Consider the following 18,672-nt stretch of genomic DNA (forward strand, 5'->3'; position numbering starts at 1 on the left):
GAAATTCGGGCCGGGGTGCAAATGAATGTTTGCAGCTCGGGTTCAGCAGAGGTGAAGCTCTGCCCTTCTCGCCCCCCTCCAGCCTCCCGGTGCCGGGCACTGCTCGGGTGTCACCAGGGCCTGTGGCACCGTGTGCCCACCACAGCCAGGGCCAGCCCCAGGGCCAGCTGGGTGGCCAAGTTCACAACCAGCTTTACTGACCACACCAAGACATTTGGGGGCTGCCCCCTTGTCTCTGCCCCGTTCAGAGCCCTCCTGGGGAGCTCCTCGGCTGCTTCTCCCCATCAAGTGAGGGCCCCGCTGAACTTCTGCAGTTCACTGCCCAGATGAGGTCAAATGACCTTGGTTTGGGTTCCTGTCCCACTGGGGGAAAAAAAAGCAGCAAAGCTCGACGCCCACGTGAGGAAAACAGCCCAAACACCACCCCCATGAACCTCTCCCTGTTTCCACGGGGGACGACAACCAAAGGAGCCAAATCCTCCTGCAGAGCCACCTGTTCCAAACTCTCTGGGCCCAAATTTTGGTCCAAATTCCCCACATCACACAATGATGCTGTGAGGAAGAGGTCCTGACCCGTCTCAGAACTGTTATCCCACCTTTCCACACCTACGTGGGCGACTTAGAAACAGCCCCTTGCAGCCACGACCGTTCTTCCCTGTGCCCTTTTCTCCCAGGTCCAAGAGCACCCAGGAAAACCCCCCTCCTGCCCCTCCATCACACCAGAACACCCACCAGCCTCGACAGGAGTGGCAGATTTACCAGGACAAACACAGACCCATGAACAGGGACACATCCTTCTTCCACCAAGAACATTTATGGGGAGTCGAAATCCTATTAAATCCCCCCCAAAATGGGCAGTTTTCCCCACCCGGCCGTGGCCCAGCTGCCTTCCCCTCCCTTGGAAAGTTCCCATAAACAAAGTGGGGATTTGCATATCACAGGCAAGGCCCTTCTAGGGTGTCCCTGATTTACATACAAGGTGGCTGCGTGTGCAGCGCTCTCCGAAGGGAAGAATAAACCAGCCAGGAAAAAAACCCATTACACAAGGTTTACCCTTCTGTTGGCTCCTAAAGAAAGAAAGCCCCATTAAAGAGCTGTCACTGGTTTAATTCCAGTTTTCCTACAGGGATATGATCCCATTCCCTTGCCCAAAAGATAAAGCAACTCGTCTGATAGAAATATTGGCTGCTTGGTGTGCGTGGGTGTTGTTGTGCGGGGTTTTTTTGTTAGGAGTGAACAGGAACTGAACCTTGAACTTCATTTACCCTTTGAACTCGTTACCTTTAAACAAAATTCCCCATGCTTTCCCCTCTTCAAACAAATTTCATCACAATTACAGTCTCTTCCACTCCGCTTAAAGATATATAATCATTGACTTGACCTAATTACCTGGTGCAGGCCTTTCTCTGCAAGGTGAAAGCCATATTGGTGTGAACAGAAGCTGACCCCTGTATTCTCGATACCCCAATTTTATTCTAATTATTGTATAGGAGGTTTTCCATCTTCCTCTGTCCTCCTCTGCCCTCCCCCCAGTTGCTATTTGGTTGTCGGTGATGCCCTTTGGGTTGGGAGCTGCCTGGAGACAGGCTGGAAAATACATCTCCTGATGAAAAGGGTGTTGTGGGGGTTTTTTTTGTTGTTTTCAAGCTTCCCCATTCAATAGGGAACCCGGAGATTTGAGCTCTGCAAAAAGCTGCCAAGAACTGTCTCCTGTGGGAGCTCACACAGCCTGCACCCATCACCCCCCGAGCTCAGGGACACCCACTCAGGGACACCCCACACACACCACAGGGACACCCCACAGGGACACCCCACAGGGACACCCCACACACACCACAGGGACACCCCACATAGGGACACCCTACACAGGGACACCCCACACAGGGACACCCCACACAGGGACACCCCACACACACCACAGGGACATCCCACAGAGGGACACCCCACACAGGGACACCCCACACAGGGACACCCCACACACACCACAGGGACACCCCACATAGGGACACCCCACACAGGGACACCCCACAGGGACACCCCACAGGGACATCCCACAGGGACACCCCACACACACCACAGGGACATCCCACACAGGGACACCCCACACAGGGACATCCCACACAGGGTCACCCCACAGGGACGTCCCACACAGGGACACCCCACACACCCCACAGGGACACCCCACACACCCCACAGGGACACCCCACACAGGGACACCCCACACAGGGACACCCCACACAGGGACACCTCACACACACCACAGGGACACCCCACATAGGGACACCCCACACAGGGACACCCCACACAGGGACACCTCACACACACCACAGGGACACCCCACACAGGGACACCCCACACACACCACAAGGGAAGCCTGGGGTGTTCAGGGAATGGGAATTCTGACGTGGAGACAGAGCCAACGTTCCCTGTAACTCCAGAGCAAAGCCTGGGGAATGTCAGCACAAGGAATGGGGGTCGGGGTGGCCCCACAGACCCCTCGTCCTCCACACCCGAGCAAAGAGCCGGCCAAGGTCACTCAGGTGCCCCAAATCTGATGTTTGCCAGCTCAGTGATATTTCCAGCTTTGAGGGGGTCAGTGTGGCACAGGCAGGACCGGGGTGCCCGGCACCCTGCTGGGTTTTCACCCCCAAATCCACCCTCCCAAGGCACAAGGGGAGATTTGAGGGTGCTGGGGCCGACCTCCCCTCTAATGCCAAATCACTTCACGCTCCTCTGACCTCACCCCCACCCCATCCTTTCCCTGATTTTGTTCACCTGCTCAAACCAGAGCTGTAACTTGGTGCAAGACAGCTCTTGGAACCGGGGTATTACCACAAAATATCACTGCAACGAGGATTAAGTTGTATTCCAGAAGACTAGGACAAGACAGCTGCACCTTCTTGTACGAAGCTGAGGTTTCCTGTGGATCCCCACCTTCTCTGAGGGCAGTGGTTTTATTTTTAACCCTCAAAAATAAAATCAAGTGCAACGAGAGGATGGAACTCCCCAGCAGCGCCATTAACCTGCTGATTTCTGAGAGACAGAGAAAGCTTGAATTACAGAGGTAATTTAAGCCCCATCTCCCCTCTCGTTCTTTTAAAACCAACAAGAAAAATCTCACAAAAACCAGCTCCAACATTAATAAAGAGCCCGGGCCACTGACAGGCGGGGTCGCTGAGAAATGGCACCTCCGTAACCTCCTCATTTGTCTTGGGCAATTGAAAAATAATTAGCAACCTCCAAAGGGCTTCAATACCTAAGAGTAAACAAAGGGGAAAAAAGGGTGACTCTGAGTCACGGTCCTGAGAAGGGGGGGGAGAGGGTTTGTTCATCCCCAAGGTGAGAAAAATCAGCTGGGGAGGGGAGGGCAGGTGTGGACACTTCAACCCACTGTTCAAATCCCTTTTCCTTGGGGTTTTTTTGTGGGTTTTTTTTTGTAAGCAGCACAACAAAAGAAGGAGCAGGGCTGGAAGGAGCAGGTAGGTGGAGCACCAGGCCCGGCAGAGGCTGTGGCAGAGGCAGCTCAGCCATTTATTTGTTCTGGTCCCCGGGCGAGGGAGAAAAGGCCGTGCTCGGATGCCCCGGAGCTGCTCCCGGAATAAATAGACGCCGGAGATTAAAGGAGCAAATCCCACCACCTGCCCCAAGCCTGAACCCATGGATTTCACATCCTGGGGTACCCAGGAGGGACGGGGAGCTCTGTGGGCAGCGCAGCCGTTCGATGCCCTTCGGTGCCCCTGGCTCCGACAGCTCAGCGTCCCTGCTCATCCCTCCTGATCCCTCAATTCAGGGCTCCAACGGGAACACCCAGGGGCAGGGGAGCAAAACAGGGCCTGTCCCCAGCCCTGAGCCCGGCCCAGACAGCACAGCATCAAACCAAGGAGGCAAACCCCAAAGTGAAACCCCAAAGTGAAACCCCAAAGTCAAACCCCAAAGTCAAACCCCAAAGTCAAACCCCAAAGTCAAACCCCAAAGTCACACCCCAAAGTCAAACCCCAAAGTCAAACCCCGAAGTCAAACCCCAAAGTCACACCCCAAAGTCACACCCCAAAGTCAAACCCCAAAGTCACACCCCAAAGTCGCCATGCTCCGCACTATTGTCCTCCTCCTCCTCCTCCTCCTCTTCCTCCCAGAGTTCTTTGATCAGCAGCAAGTTTGCATATCAAAGAAAAGGAGGAAAGGAGAATATTCAAATCCTCATCCTGTCTGGCCTTACTTCCCCCCCTTGGTGGGGCTGGTTGGTTTTCCATAGCAAAAGTTTGTGTGTTTTTCAGCCTCCTCCTTGCTCGGCTTTCCTGTTTGGTCGGGGTGGTTTTATTAAACAAATTAAGGGTGGCTTTGCGAGACCTTTTGATGTTAAAGTGTTTCTGGTCAACTTATTCCAATTGCATTTGGAAAGAAAAGCTTCTGTTCGTGTTGGTTTTTTGCTTCCAACTAGATTTCTCCCAGGCTGGCTGGGAGGAGGGACACGGAATTTTATCTTGTTTTAAAATAAGCAGCTTTCCCCCCCACACCTCAACAACAACAAAATAATTGAAGCTGATGGATCTCATCCAGGGAGACACTCAGAGCAGACCTGGAATTTTTACCTACAGGTAGAAAACATAGCAAATCCAAAGCAACCCTGGCAGAAAGCAAAGTGGAAAACCATCTCAAGAGTGGTGTCACCACCCTGACGTCCACTAGGTGACAAGCACAGCTCAAAGTTGGCAGAGGAGGTTTCTCACCTGCTTGGGAGATGCTGCTACAACTTGAGGGAGTCCAAGTCCTGCTCTGCTCCTGCAGGGGTTACTCAGGTAGCCATGGGCTTCCCTGGCTGGAGCAAGGACAGAAAGGGGCACACAAACGCACCCACTTATTATTTTGCACTTCTGAGGTTGTTTTTTTCCTTCCCAGCGACCCCCACTGGCGTGGAATCTCACAGGAATTGCAGCCACAACGCTCCCAAATTTACCAAACCCCCTGGTCTTCCCTTCTAACCACACTTTAGAGACCTCAGACAATCCAGGGAGGACAATAAGCAAAGGCAGCACCCAAGTTTAAAGACACAGCCCTGAGGTGAAGGTGAAAATCCAATGTCATGCTCGTAAAATAACAGATCTGGGGGGCAGGGAAAAGAAAAAAAACAATCAAAAAGGGACTAAATGACTTTATGGGCACCTCAGCAATAATTGCTTTCTTAGCAACAAGCAACCTTTGGGTGCCCGAGGAGAGGATGACCTCAGGCACACACATGGTCAAGGCACAGAATTAGCAGAGCGAGGGGGAACGGGGGAAAGGTGCAATATATCTGGGGGCTTTACTGAGCGTTTGATGTGGTGCCACAGCAAATCTCACCGGGGGGAAAGGAAAGGAAAGGGAAAAAAAAAAAAAAAGAAAAAAAATAAATTAATTTCCCTCGGCTCGGAGAGAAGCAATCGTCGAGAAGCAATCGTCTCACACACACACACACACACACACACTGGAAATTGGCCCAAGGGCCACAGACAAAAGCAGGTGATAAATGGCTTTTTGTCACGTGGGGAGCAGCGCCGGTGTTGGGGTTCTGCAGGGTATTAGTCCCCGTTTTATCTAAGCAGAGTAAACAGTCCATTAATTCAACGAGCAGGAAGATACTAAATTAGGTGGTAATGCAAATAGCGAGTGAAAGCGGAGGAAATAAGAGTGGGGGACACGGAGGGGTGAGGGAATGGCTGGGATGGTAAAATGAGATCCATCCTGCTGAAGAATAAACCAGGGTGACAAAAATAAAGCGATCCCAGGGCTCGTCCAGCGCCGGGGGAAGATACGGAGTGAAAAGGGGAGAAAATAAAACTTGTGGTGGTGTTACTGAGGAGCTCAGGAATAAACTGGTGGCACAGAGGGAGCTCTGACACGGAGGGGAAGGGAGCCAGGACGACAGGAGGCTTCTTCCAACGTCAACAACAAGGATGCTACGCCCCAAGGCTGGCCCTGGCCCAAAATCTTGGCAACTCGCACCTAATCCACTGACCACATGAAGGGCGTGCACAGGAACAGGATGGAAACCATTTCCCTCCAAGGGCAGAGCCAGAGGATCTCTGAACTCAGCCTGCAGCCCCTGGGATAACAAGCTCTGCTGTGAAGGATGAGGACACAAATGAAGCTCAGGGCAGCAGGAATGAGGGGACACGGGAAAGCTCCTGTGAGCCAGAGACTCTCCTGCTGATGGCCACGGCCTTTGGGGGACAGCAGAGCTCTGTCTCTGCAGGTGACTGAGAGCAGGGAAAGCAGAGCCACAAGTTCTGGGGGGTGGGGAGCACCACCCCACACGTGTTTCCAGGGACTGACACCGACCCCCTGCCTGCTCCAAACCTTCAAGGGAAGCTCATCCCTATCAGCCACGTCCTCCCCGCACACCTCATGCATCAGGTGTTTATCAGGGACAGCAGAGAGCTTCCAGGGTTTGGAAGGAGTTCAGAGAGTACAAGGAGCTTCAACTCCACTAAATTTTGTCCTCCCTTGGGGTTTGTGACTTCACCCACTGCCCCTCTGAGGCATCTCCTGGCAGGCTCTCCTTGCCCTCAGCACGGGGCTGTCTCAGCACCGAGTGCCCCAGGAACCATCAGTTTAAAGCTAAAATAAACTTCCCATTTCTCCCCCAGATTCCACCCTTTTTTTGTTAATGCTTTGATCCTCTGCAAAGGCAACACCAGACCATCTTCCCTTCCAGCAGATGGCCAAGTTTCGTTGCTAAATGCAAAATAGTTCTTTGGCCAGGGAACCTGAGCAGGGTCCTTGGGGCTCCAGGGGACCTGAGCAGGGTCCTTGGGGCTCCAGGGGACCTGAGCAGGGTCCTTGGGGCTCCAGGGCTTTGAGATGCTTCTCTCTGAGTGGAAGGTGTCCCTGCCCATGGCAGGGGGTTGGAATGAGATGATTTTTAAGGTCCCTTCCAACCCAAACCATCCTATGAGTCTTCACTGGACCAAAGTGAAGCCACTTGAACTCTGCAGCGGCCGCAGCTCAACGAGAATTATTTCCTCCACTCCAGTGGATGAACCTCACTGTAAAACCAGCTCAAAGCTCTCCCCTGCAACTCCCTGATTTGCCTAATGAGCTCTTTGGGATTGTCCAGGCGAGGAAGACAAGGTTTCTTCCTCCCAAGGCTGCCCAAGCCCCACTCATTGCTGAAAGGTGCCACTGGGAGGGCAACTCAGTTAAAAGCTGCGGCTGCAGAGGCACAGCCCGGGGTGATGGGATGTTGGGAGGAATTGATCTGTCTGCCAGAGCGTTTGCTCAAGCACAGGGTGAGGGCTGGAGAGAGGAACAGCAGCAATTCACCAATTTGAAGCAGCAGCTCCCACTTGAAACCCACGAGCGCAGGGGGAAAAAAAATAGGGGCGAAGCTTCGTAACCAAATCAAGAGAGCTGTGAGCTCAATAACAGGCATTATCCCATGGCAAAGATTTTGTTATTGCCGAGTGCTGATCCCTTTATCTCTCGGAGACAATCAACCTTCAGCCAGAGGAGTCTAACCTTAAAACCCCATAACTCAATTTTCCGTGGTGTTAAAGTTTGGGGGGACATTTGTCAGCGCCGGGGCTGATAGGATCAGTCTGGAGGACCCCGGGACAAAGAGCGGGCGGGTGAAGAGCGTGTCACCTCCACACACATTCGTTTCCTTGATGAACAAGGAGCTATTAGTTGGTGAGAAAGCATTATCAGGGTGAGGGATGACGCTGATTGTTTCGGCTGCTCTTCCCGTGACACCGCAGGAGGAGGAGGAGGAGGAGTCCCGGTGTTTGCCCGGAGCCCACCGGCTCTGCCCCCACCTCACCGACCCCAAATCAACCCGGACACCCCCAGCCCTTCCACCACGTCTCTCCCAGGGTTAAACAAGAAAAGTTTAACTTGTTTTAAGGGGCAGTTCATCACCTGAAAGCCTCGATGTTACAAAGCTACTCCGTAAAACACACCCCCCCCCCCATACTCCTGCCTGCGAAACCACAGTGACAGAACCTCTGAGGGAGACTCTTTTTGCTCCAACAAACCCACCAGCAGCCACGAGAGCTCTGGGGGAGAGAAGCTCGTTGAATAAAGTTATACCTGACTCCTCACACCGCTTTCATTTCCCAAGATAAAAAAAAAAAAAAAAAAAAAATGAGAGGCCTTTTCTTCCCTCCAGTTGTCCTTTAACACGTTTCAGCTTCGGGATTTATTATAACCAGTCCTTAAATTAAATTCTTCAGGACAGTGGCTTTATTTTTTGCACACAGTGATTTTCAGCACCGCGTAACCCGAGTAATAATTTAGTGTATTCCCCGTGGCTCACGTTGAAACACACGTTTGAGCACATGGAATGAAGTCAGCAGCAGTTTAGCATGTGCTAATGTATATATAGCAGGGGCTTTTATTGCTGTCCACACCATTTCTCTCAGCTGGGAAGTTGGCATTGCAGGATTTGTTAGTGTTTCGAGGTTGATCCTGCAAGAAATGGGTAATATCATCGTTATTCCCAGGGGCAGGTCCCCCCAGGTGAGCAAATTCTGAACGTGTCTGTGGGATGAGGTTGCCTTTAATTGGAAGGGATCCTGCCCTCTGTCCCTCAAGGGTGCACGTGGAGCAGGAACATGGGAAAAGTGCTTCCTGTGCCTTTCTGGCCTCAAGTTGTCACACAAATGTGACCCACAAAAATGAAGTTTACCCTGGTGTCACCTCAGCACTTGAGCAGAGGAAGAGTCTCCTTCACTGAGGGCCCTCAGCAACTCAAACCTCCAATGGGAAACAACAAAACCCCCAAATCTTGGCTACAGCCCCAGAACATTTCGAGTGCAGGACCTCGAGCATCTCTTGCCCTTGTTCCTGTTGGAGAACAGACCCAGAACCCACCAAATATCTCATCTTGCTGTTCATGCACCATGTGAGGGAACATCAACCCCAGGTTTGCTGTAACCCAGCACCACCAGGCCAGGGCTGCTCAAGCCCTGGCACTTTGGGGAGGGTGAAATCCCATTTCCCAAATCCAGGGAGGTCCTTGGTGCCACAGCCAGGGGCTCTGGGCACCTGCACACTGGATGATCCAAAACAGTGGCTTCTCCTCTGCCACCCTCCTGTGGAGAAAACCCCGTGCAGGTGGTGGGTCACAAGAGACTCTGGTGCCTGTTTAGGACACTGGAATCACTTCCTTTGGGGAAAAAAAAAGGGGCAGAGGAGAAGCTGGGCTGAAGTTCCACCCTGGCACTTTGTTAACTTATGTTTCTTGCATGTTGACCCCTCTGCTGGGGGGGAGAACAGAGACATGAAGCCTCTGTTCCCCTGATTTCCACCCTCACGGATAAAAAGGCTCTTGGGAGGCGAGGGCACAACTTATCCCAGACCCCCATCCCAGCAGAAACCTCTACATTGATAATTCAGGTGTGTTTGGCACGGGGAAGATCCGAGGAAGCTCCATCCTGGCTCCTGTGACAGCTCCCACCCCACCCGGGCCACGCACCCTCAGCCCCCTGATCCCACTGGAATAACCCACAGGATGAGGGCATCCCCCCCCCTCCAATTCACCTGGGGCTGGATCATAAGCCAGCTTCCTATTTTCACACAGATTTGCTGGTTTTTAAGGCGCTTGCTAAAAAAAATAAACCCCAACTCACAGACCGTCCTCCAGGTACAGAAAATAAATCTCCCCCCCCCATCTGATCCCCTGCGCTCACAAAGCAATACAAAGAAACTTTAATTATGCTTTTTCCCTGCTGGCAAACAGCAAAGGAGGCAGGATTTTTGCTTTGGAAAAGCTGCATTAATAAGTTATTGGCTTTTCTCTGACTTCTAAGCGATTTCAATTATAACTCCTGGCTGGGGCCCCACGGAACTGCTGAGATTTTACACCACATGTTTCATAACATTTCTGTTTTTCTTACGAGCTCTTTGCCATCAAGGAATTACTTGAGGATCTCAGCTTAAAAACCATCCCCACGGCTGGGCAGAAACCTCTTTCCAAACCACAAACCTGGGCTCGAAAACACCCAAAGAGCGAATCCCAAACCTCGTGTTTGGTGTGAAAGCAACTTGTGATTTAAACCCAGCACTGGATCCTGAGGCTGACAGTCCTCAGCTGCAAATAAACCATGAAACTGCAACCCACTTCAGTGTGGGGATAGGTGGGAACAAAATATTTCGGGGTTTGATGCAGTTTGGGTCAGGATTTTGTCCCCAAAAAGGGCTGAGGAGGCACCGGAGAAGATGCTCCTCGGAAATCCGGGCTGCCAGCCCCGTGCAGGGCCCAGCACCCAGCAGGACTCACCCCCTGCTCCTCCCCTCAGTCACTGCCCACGTGTTGCTTCAACATTTGATAAAGAAAAGCTGCTTTTCTGGGATGCAGGGGAAGATAAGGGGGGAGTCAGACAGGGGAGAAACCCCTGTGATGGCACCGACCCTCCAGGCACAGAAACAGCCCCTCAGACCGACTTCCCAACGTCTTTGCCCGGAGGAGGAACAACTCTGAGCTCCAAATGGGCACCCACAAACCTGCAGGCTCCGAGGACTCCCCTCAGGAGCAGCATCTGCAGCCACAAGTTGGGATTTCTGCAGCAATTCCTCGTTTTGCCGCAGCTCTAAAATCCCAAAATGAGGCCACGGAGCCGCTTTGGGGTCGGAGGTTGGTTTTAAGTGGAAGCTGGAAATCCTGGTGGTGTCCCTGCCACCACTGCTCCTTCTCTCCAGAGCTCTCCTGGATAATTTATGCACCTATTTCCAGCACCCTGCAAGCAAACACCCCCTCCTCCTCTCCCCCCCCCAAACAAATAATCCTTAATAGAGAGGTGAACCAAAAAAAAAAAAACTATGGCCAAAACCTTCTGACCAGCCTGAGAACCATTCCAGGAACTTATTTGCAGGATGCCAGAGACATTCCCACCCCAGGCTTGGAAGCACTGACGTTATGGTGCATTTCCATCCTCAAAAAAATGATAAATCAAAGGCCCTGAGCTCTGTAGGTTTAAGGGAGGCTGATTTCCTTCCAAAAATGCCAGCTGGGGCAGAAGTAGGTGTGTTTTAGGTGTTTTTTTAGAAAACACGTTGTTTTCTAAACATCTCCTCCCCTGAGCAGAGCTCAGGTTGAAGTGGTCAAACCTGTTCCAGGCCAGGAGAAGGAAGGAGGAGAAAGAACTGACCTGTGGGTTTAACCTCTCCCTCCCTGGGCTTTTTGGCAACAGGAAGGATGAAGGTTTCTCCTCTTCACCAGCATCTCCCCAGTCACAGACTCCCCCCTCCCCCCCCCCAAAATGTTTTCTGGGCTCTTTTCACAAAGCTTTAAAATCCCACCGACAGCAAGTTTATAATAACCCGGTTAAAAGCAACAAAAAGCCATTTCTGGACGTCGGGGAGAGGCAGCACTAATTGCTTCTAATAGTATTGAAAAGAAAAATGCAAAGCTTTCAACCCTGGCACAAGAGAAATTTCCACTTCCTCTGCGGGAATTCGGGGGGTCTGAGCTGCACAGACGTGGAAGTTGATGATATTCAGCATTTTTGAGACGGGTTCTCAGCCTGAATTTTAGTGCAGGCACCTTTTTTTTTTTTTTTTTCCAACCTGATGTTGGGGGCAAGTGGCTCCTTCAGGGACCTAAAGTCACACTGGTCCCTCCAGCATCGCCCCCCCCGAGTGCATCACCGCTTCTATTAATGCCAGAGTGGGGCATCGGGGGGAAAAAACCCCCACAATTCCCACTTTTGGGGTGGAAAAGGCGAGATCTGCTGCTCCTGCAGCAACACCGGGGTTTCGCTTCAGCTCTCGCCGCGGGAAGGGGAAATTCCCGGGAATACCCGGGTTGGGGAGGGGAGGTTTGGACTGTCTGATGTGGGGTTTTTAATAAAACCCCAGAAATCAGAGGCTCGGGACGCGGGTGCGGCGCCGAGAGGGGCCACACGAGGGCACTGCAGAACTCGGGAATGGCAGCGACCCCCCCCAAAAACACACCGGGTACCCGTCACACACTGACACCTCCCCAAAACCATCCCAGGTACCCGTCATCCCCCCATCATACACTGACACCCCCCCAACATGCACTGACACCCCCCCAAAAACACACCGTGTACCCATCATACACTGACACCCCCCAAAAACCACCCCATGCACCCACCACCCCCCCAACACGCACTGACATCCCCCAACACCTACTGAACATTCCCAAAACTCACTGAACCCTCCCCTAACACCCAGTGGCATCCCCCCAGTACCCACAGACACCCCCCCCGCAGAAACCCCTCCCATAGCTACAGACACCCCCCAGAGACCTCTCTTGTACCCACAGATCCCCCCAAAGCCCCCCTTGTGCCCACAGACACCCCAAAACTCCCCCTTGTACTCACTGACACCCCCACTGTACCCACAGATCCCCCAAACTCACAAAGCAACCCCTGAAGGAGCTGAATATTAAGTGGCATAATTTATAGGATCCCAGAATGGGTTGGGAGGGACCTTAAATCCCATCCAGTGCCACCCCTGCCACAGGCAGGGACACCTTCCACAATCCCAGGGTGCTCCAAGCTGGCCTTGGCCACTTCCAGGGATGGGGCAGCCACAGCTTCCCTGGGAAATCCATCCCTGCCCCTCACTGCCCTCACAGGGAAGAGTTTCTCCCCAATGTTCCACCTAAATCCACCCTCTTCCAGCTGAACTCCTGCCCCTCAGGACTCTGGGATCTCCCTGACACGAGCAAACCAAGGGAGCTCCCACTTTCCGAGACAAAACCGTTTCTGCCGAGTCCTCCGGCGCTCCGAGCCGAGCTGGAAGTGCCTCTCCTAAGAACTCCTAAGGAATCACCACAGCCCTCAGGACTTCCCCGGTGCTTCCCAGCCCTGTGCAAACATTGGCTTCCCAATCACTCCTCGGGGACGAGCCCGTGGAGCTGGGCCATGGCTCATTGAGTAAAACCATCCCCAGCCCACTCCATCCCTTCCCGCTCCCTGCGGGGACGGCTCGGAACGTTCTCCCATTCCCACGGCCAAGCAAGCCCAGAGCATCCAAAATTAAAAAAAGCCCGTCCCAAATTCGCACTGCTGGGCTCTCCCTGCCTCCAAACCCACCCAGTGTTTGTTTGTGACCATCATCCCACTCGGAGGCTCCTTCCCTCGAGCCTGGATTTAACAAAGCTGGAAAACCGGGAAGGCGGGAGAGGCGGCGTTTAACGGCACGGGGGGGTTTGCAGGGAAGGGCACAACCTCTGGGTGGTGGGAAAAGGCCCCAGGAACGATGAGGATGTTCCCACAACGGGTCAATTTATCCCTCTGGCTGTGGGCAGAGGGATCACCCCGTGTGCTGCCCCTTTCCATCACTGGGTTGGGTTTTCCATCACCCCAAGGGCTCCACCGGGATCCAGGAGCTCTCCCAGCCCACAGCAGGAGCAGGGTGGGTGCTCCAGGGTGGTTGAACGGAGAAGAGAGGGTGGCAGCAAAAAGCCTCACAAAAAACCAACCAACCAAACAAACAAAAAAACAACCAGAAAAAATGAATTTTCACGCTCGGAGAAATCAGGGGAATTTGGGTAACGACGAGAGCCAGCTTGGGAAATTTTTAAGTGTTCCCACTCTTCCTGCAAGGATGTTCTAATCCAGAAATCGAGGCTGCTTGGTGCCCTTTAGCTCAACCCCTTTGAAGAGGGAGGTTGAGCACCCAAGAAACACCCCAAAGTCACTCTAACTCTGGGAAATGTTGGACACCAGGGAAGATTCCACATTTTTTCCATCACCGACAATCCAAAACAGACCAACCAAGCCCAACTTGTTGATCAAGAAACACACGAAAACTTCCAAAATATTAAAATCAGGATCATCACAACATTTCGTGGTCATTGACGAAGAAATGCATCAATCACCAAACAAACCCCAGAAACATCCAAAATCGAAACCAAAATCATGTGAGATGGGCGGAAGACAAGGAAGTCCTGAGGGATCACACCCAGCTTTCCACCTTCTCCACTCAAAGAACTTCAGGAACCATCAGTGAAACTTCAAGAACCATCAGTGACTTACCATCCTCCTGCAGCTCTGATGGGAGGGATGTCATGGAAGGGGCCAAACTGCAGCTCTGATTTTCGTCAGAACTGTCCTGTCCAAAGCCAGGATCATGCTGATCCTCCCCTAGAAAGAGAAGAGAGCCTGATTTTAGTGGACACATCCTCAAACCCCAAATATTCCTGCCTTCGCTGCGTTTCCTCCCAGCTCCAACTGAAGTCCTCTACAAAGCCCCAAAACACTTTTGTGGGTTTTAAGGGATTTAAGGCCAGATCCATCACTCAGGGCCAAGGCAGTGCATTCCTGCTGCCAGAACACTCATGCTGGATATGTGCAGCCTCCATTCCTGGAAGGCACACAAGGAAGGAGCTGAAAACACCAGTTTTGGGGGCCAAACTATCAGAAGTACATCAAAACTCCTTGTTCTCACTCTCAGCAAATAACCTCTCCATATAAATCATCCACGTGCAGAACAGAGCACTGTGCCACCTGCTCCACTAGGATGAATAATCTCCCTGTGTTTTAGGAAAAAAGCTTTGAGCTCCTTCATTGAAGAGTGACAGGGATAAAGAGGGTTGACTCCGTGCCAGGCAGGCACACACGAATTACCAAAGCCCCACATCTGGGTGTGGGGACAGGAGCTGTTCCATCCCCACCCTTTGATGGTGCAGGGAATTTTTTTTTTTTTTTTTTGCTGGGGAATTTGCAGCTGAGACTGGATTTTCTGCAGGAGGCACTTTAAGGCACTGACAGTGACAGATGTTAATAGCAAATTTTAATGTCAGTGGAGCGCTGGCCTACCTGGAAAGGAAAACACCACTCCCCCCCTAAACAAAGTGAAAAGGGGTCTTTTCAAGCTGATTATTTCCTGAACACACAGAGCCCAGACTGCTGATAGCAGAGGTAAAGACAGCTGCTCCCTCATTCAACACGCACCAAACAGCAAGAAAGGGGAGTTTTCAGCTGATGTTAATTGTGCTCAAACACTAAACCCAAGTTTTATCTCGGCAAACAGAGGAGTTTTAAATCAAGCCCCGATGAAAGGGCACCAGGGGCCTGGCAGGGAGGTTCCAACCCTCTCCCCCCCTCCCTCCTCCAAGAAGAACCAGAGTGGAGATGCTGTTAAAGCCTCAGCTGCAGAAAGACCCGACGCAATGTTTCGGAGGTGGTTTATTTTTAACAACCTGAAGCTCCCTCAGACCATCCCCCCCAGGCTCCTGCAGCCAAGGGCACGTTTTCAAGAAAACTTCCAGTTCCAGTGAAGAACATCATGCACAGGATTGTCCTCCCCCAGCTCAGCTCATCAGAGCACAAATCCCACGGTGCCAGACACGGGGAGAGCCTCGTTGATACCAAAACCTCAAAGGTCTTGAAAAATCCGATGGGAGATTTGACTTTGGGATTTACCAAAGGCTTTTGGGGGGTCCCTGGCAGTCCATCCTTGAAGCCATTACAGCTTCCCAGACAGGGGAAGAGCCCAAGCAGCAATAAAACCCCTTTCCCGGCTCTATTCCTACTTTTCTTCCAGCAGCCTCAGGGTGGAACCAGCGGATTCCGGAGGAAAAAAAGGAAATTCGGAAAATAACTCCTCTCCTTTGGGGAGGTGCCATCGTGCAGCACCATCTGCACTGCTGACTCCTCGTGCCAAGAAGAGAAGCTGAGGGTTCCCTGGCCCCAAAAGGGCAGGCTCTGATCCCTCCTGATGGATCCCATGGGATCACAGGGATCACCCACCCCCATGTTCATGCTTGGCCATGAAGACCAAGCCAAGCCATGTTCCTGCATGCTGCAAGAAACCAAAACTCACAGAGGCACCTCCACGAGGTAAAAAATACCCAGTGAGGGGTTAAAAAGCAGAGACAAAGCCCTGCTCTGCTGAGCAGGCTCCAAGCACATCCCTGAGTGCTCCCAGCACATCCCTGAGCGCTCCCAGCACATCCCTGAGCACATCCCTGAGCACATCCCTGAGCACATCCCTGAGCACATCCCTGAGCACATCCCTGAGAGCTCCCAGCACATCCCTGAGAGCTCCCAGCACATCCCTGAGAGCTCCCAGCACATCCCTGAGAGCTCCCAGCACATCCCTGAGAGCTCCCAGCACATCCCTGAGAGCTCCCAGCACATCCCTGAGAGCTCCCAGCACATCCCTGAGAGCTCCCAGCACATCCCTGAGAGCTCCCAGCACATCCCTGAGAGCTCCCAGCACATCCCTGAGCGCTCCCAGCACATCCCTGAGAGCTCCCAGCACATCCCTGAGAGCTCCCAGCACATCCCTGAGAGCTCCCAGCACATCCCTGAGCGCTCCCAGCACATCCCTGAGCGCTCCCAACACATCCCCGAGCGCTCCCAGCACATCCCTGAGCGCTCCCAACACATCCCCGAGCGCTCCACTGACCACCCGACCTTGGCCGAGTCCTCTTGGTGAAAGCCTTGCTCAGCTGGGTGTGACAGGGGGATGTTTCTTCCCTGTTTCACCCCTATAAAAAGGCTCTAATAAAAAGCTGCTCCCTGCAAACAGGGAGTTGGTTCCCAGGAGGAGCCTCCCCGTGCTGTGCCACAGGGATGTGCTGGCGCGACCGGACACCTTCCACGAGCCCCTTCAGCCCCTGGAAAAGGCCATTTTCTCCCAGCCCGAGCACACTGTGTTAAAATCCGCTTTTCCAGAGCGGCACGGAGGTAACAGGTGGTCCCTCCTAACGAGATCCAGGTGCAGGATTATGGGGATAACGAGCAAAGTGTTCCCGGGCCCCGGCACGGGGAGCGCCCGAGCGTGGCTGCACTAAACCACTTGGAACGGGAACAAGGGCCCCCAGCAGCAAAGTTCCTTGCAGGAATAAGTCACAGGAGGACTTGCTGTTCTCCTGAACAGCAGGAGAAGCTGCTTCACACATCCAGAGAAGCTGTTCCACACGTCAACCACGGAGCCCCAGGTCCCAGAGCAATTCCCACACACGGAATATCTGGGAATATCACCGTAAACGTGCTCGTCCTCATCCCTGTGCAGGAGGGGAAACCGGGGGGGTTCACCCCAATATAACTCACCCATAACCCACCCAAACATAATTCAGCTAGAAAAGAATCAAATCTATAAAAATCTCCCCATCCAGGGAGCGTTCCAAGCACGGCAAGAGCCGGGACCCTGCGAGCTGCTGCGGCACAAATCAACCCAAACAAAAGTGTTTGCTTCCACTAAGAATGTTTTCAAACACCAACCTCTCGAGTCACAAAACAGAAAACAAAGAAAAAAAAAAAAAACTCTGCTGCTCGAAACTAATCCTGTCTATGGCTTTTCCATTTGGATTTGCATCACCAGAACTTCCCTGTGCTTTAATCCGCTTTCTCCATAAAGTTTATGGAGCAGCAACAGCCAGTTGAGTCCAAGCAGAAAAAAAAATAACCAGCAACTTGTCAGGGGCCAAGCTATTGTTCTGATGAAGAAAAAACTCATTAGCTTTTAATGAAAACACAGGGAATAAAAACCAAATAGGCACAGAACCCCAGCAAATAATTACCCTGCACCTGACGCAGTGCTGCTCCATCTTCCTGCTCCAACCCGCAGCAAAATCCCCCGACTTGTCGCTCTTTGGAGCACAAACAAAACCAAAATCGGCTCTAGGGGAAACAGGGAGAGGTTTCTTGGGCTTAAACCTCATCCCAGGGGCTCCCCTGGCACTGTTTGCTGTCCCCAGGGGGGCTGAAGACCTGGATTTCTTGTTTTGTGGCACAGGAAAGATGAGGTTATCCCATCTTTGAGCTGCGTGGCACTTCCTGCAGCAGCAGGGAAGTTTGAAGGCTTTCTGTGGAATTAACAAAGATTTATACTTATCCTTTATACTTCTCAATGCTGAGCAATTCCAGAGGGGGCAGATGTGTCCCTGGTGTCTCCAGGAGAAGTCCAGTGCCTTTGGACAGGTCACAGAGGCCACACCAGGTCCTGCAGGACCCAGGGAGGTCACCCAGACCTGGCATCAGGCAGAGACAAAACCTCTGGCAGGGCCCTGGCACTGGGGGAGGAAAAAAACACCAAGAGAAGAGACCAAAAAGAACCTCCTTTGGCACTCCCAGGGCTCTGAGCAGGGAGAACAGGGAGGACCCACAGAAAGAAGAGTCACCACGAGATTATTTACAAGTGCCAGGACAAGGGGGAACGGCTTCCCACTGACAGAGGGCAGGGAGAGATGGGATATTGGGAAATTCAGGGAAAAATCCTTCCCTGGGAGGGTGGGGAGGCCCTGGCACAGGTTGCCCAGAGAAGCTGTGGCTGCCCCTGGATCCCTGGAAGTGTCCAAGGCCAGGCTGGAGCAACCTGGGAGAGTGGAAGGGGGTGGAACTGGATGAGCTTTAAGGCCCCTTCCACCCCAAACCATTCCATGATTCCATGCTCAGGGAACAGGCTGTTGCTTCTCCTCCACAACCTCAGAGCACCAACTCTGCTCTCTGCAATCCAGGGAATAACCTGCCCCTTCCTTCCCTTCCTGTTTGATTTGGGGACCTCCAGCACTGGGGAGTAAAAACCAAAGTCCTGCCACTGCTCTGGCTGGAATTGCAGGACCTGGAGCTGCAGCTCTGGGGACAAACACCAGAAAAACCCCAGTTCAGGTTTTGGCTTTGCTGGAATTCAGTTGTGCAAAGCCAGAACATTCCTCCACGCCCATCTCTCTCTGCAGAAGAACAGGGACTGTTAACTCTTTTTTCAAGACTAGAACCT

At 52.6% G+C, this 18,672-nt stretch overlaps 1 protein-coding gene across 1 annotated transcript in view; it reads right to left on the bottom strand.

Moving 5' to 3' along the window:
• LOC116798682 (src kinase-associated phosphoprotein 1-like) overlaps nucleotides 1–18,672 on the bottom strand; it is a 146,042-nt gene that overhangs the window by 115,919 nt on the left and 11,451 nt on the right. Inside the window, exon 2 of the mRNA XM_032711261.1 lies at nucleotides 13,983–14,090. Coding sequence (XP_032567152.1) covers nucleotides 13,983–14,016 — 34 coding nt within the window. The 5' untranslated portion in view covers nucleotides 14,017–14,090. The remainder of the gene's footprint in view (nucleotides 1–13,982; nucleotides 14,091–18,672) is intronic.

Source organism: Chiroxiphia lanceolata, chromosome 26 (assembly GCF_009829145.1).
Source record: "Chiroxiphia lanceolata isolate bChiLan1 chromosome 26, bChiLan1.pri, whole genome shotgun sequence".
NCBI lineage: Eukaryota > Metazoa > Chordata > Aves > Passeriformes > Pipridae > Chiroxiphia > Chiroxiphia lanceolata.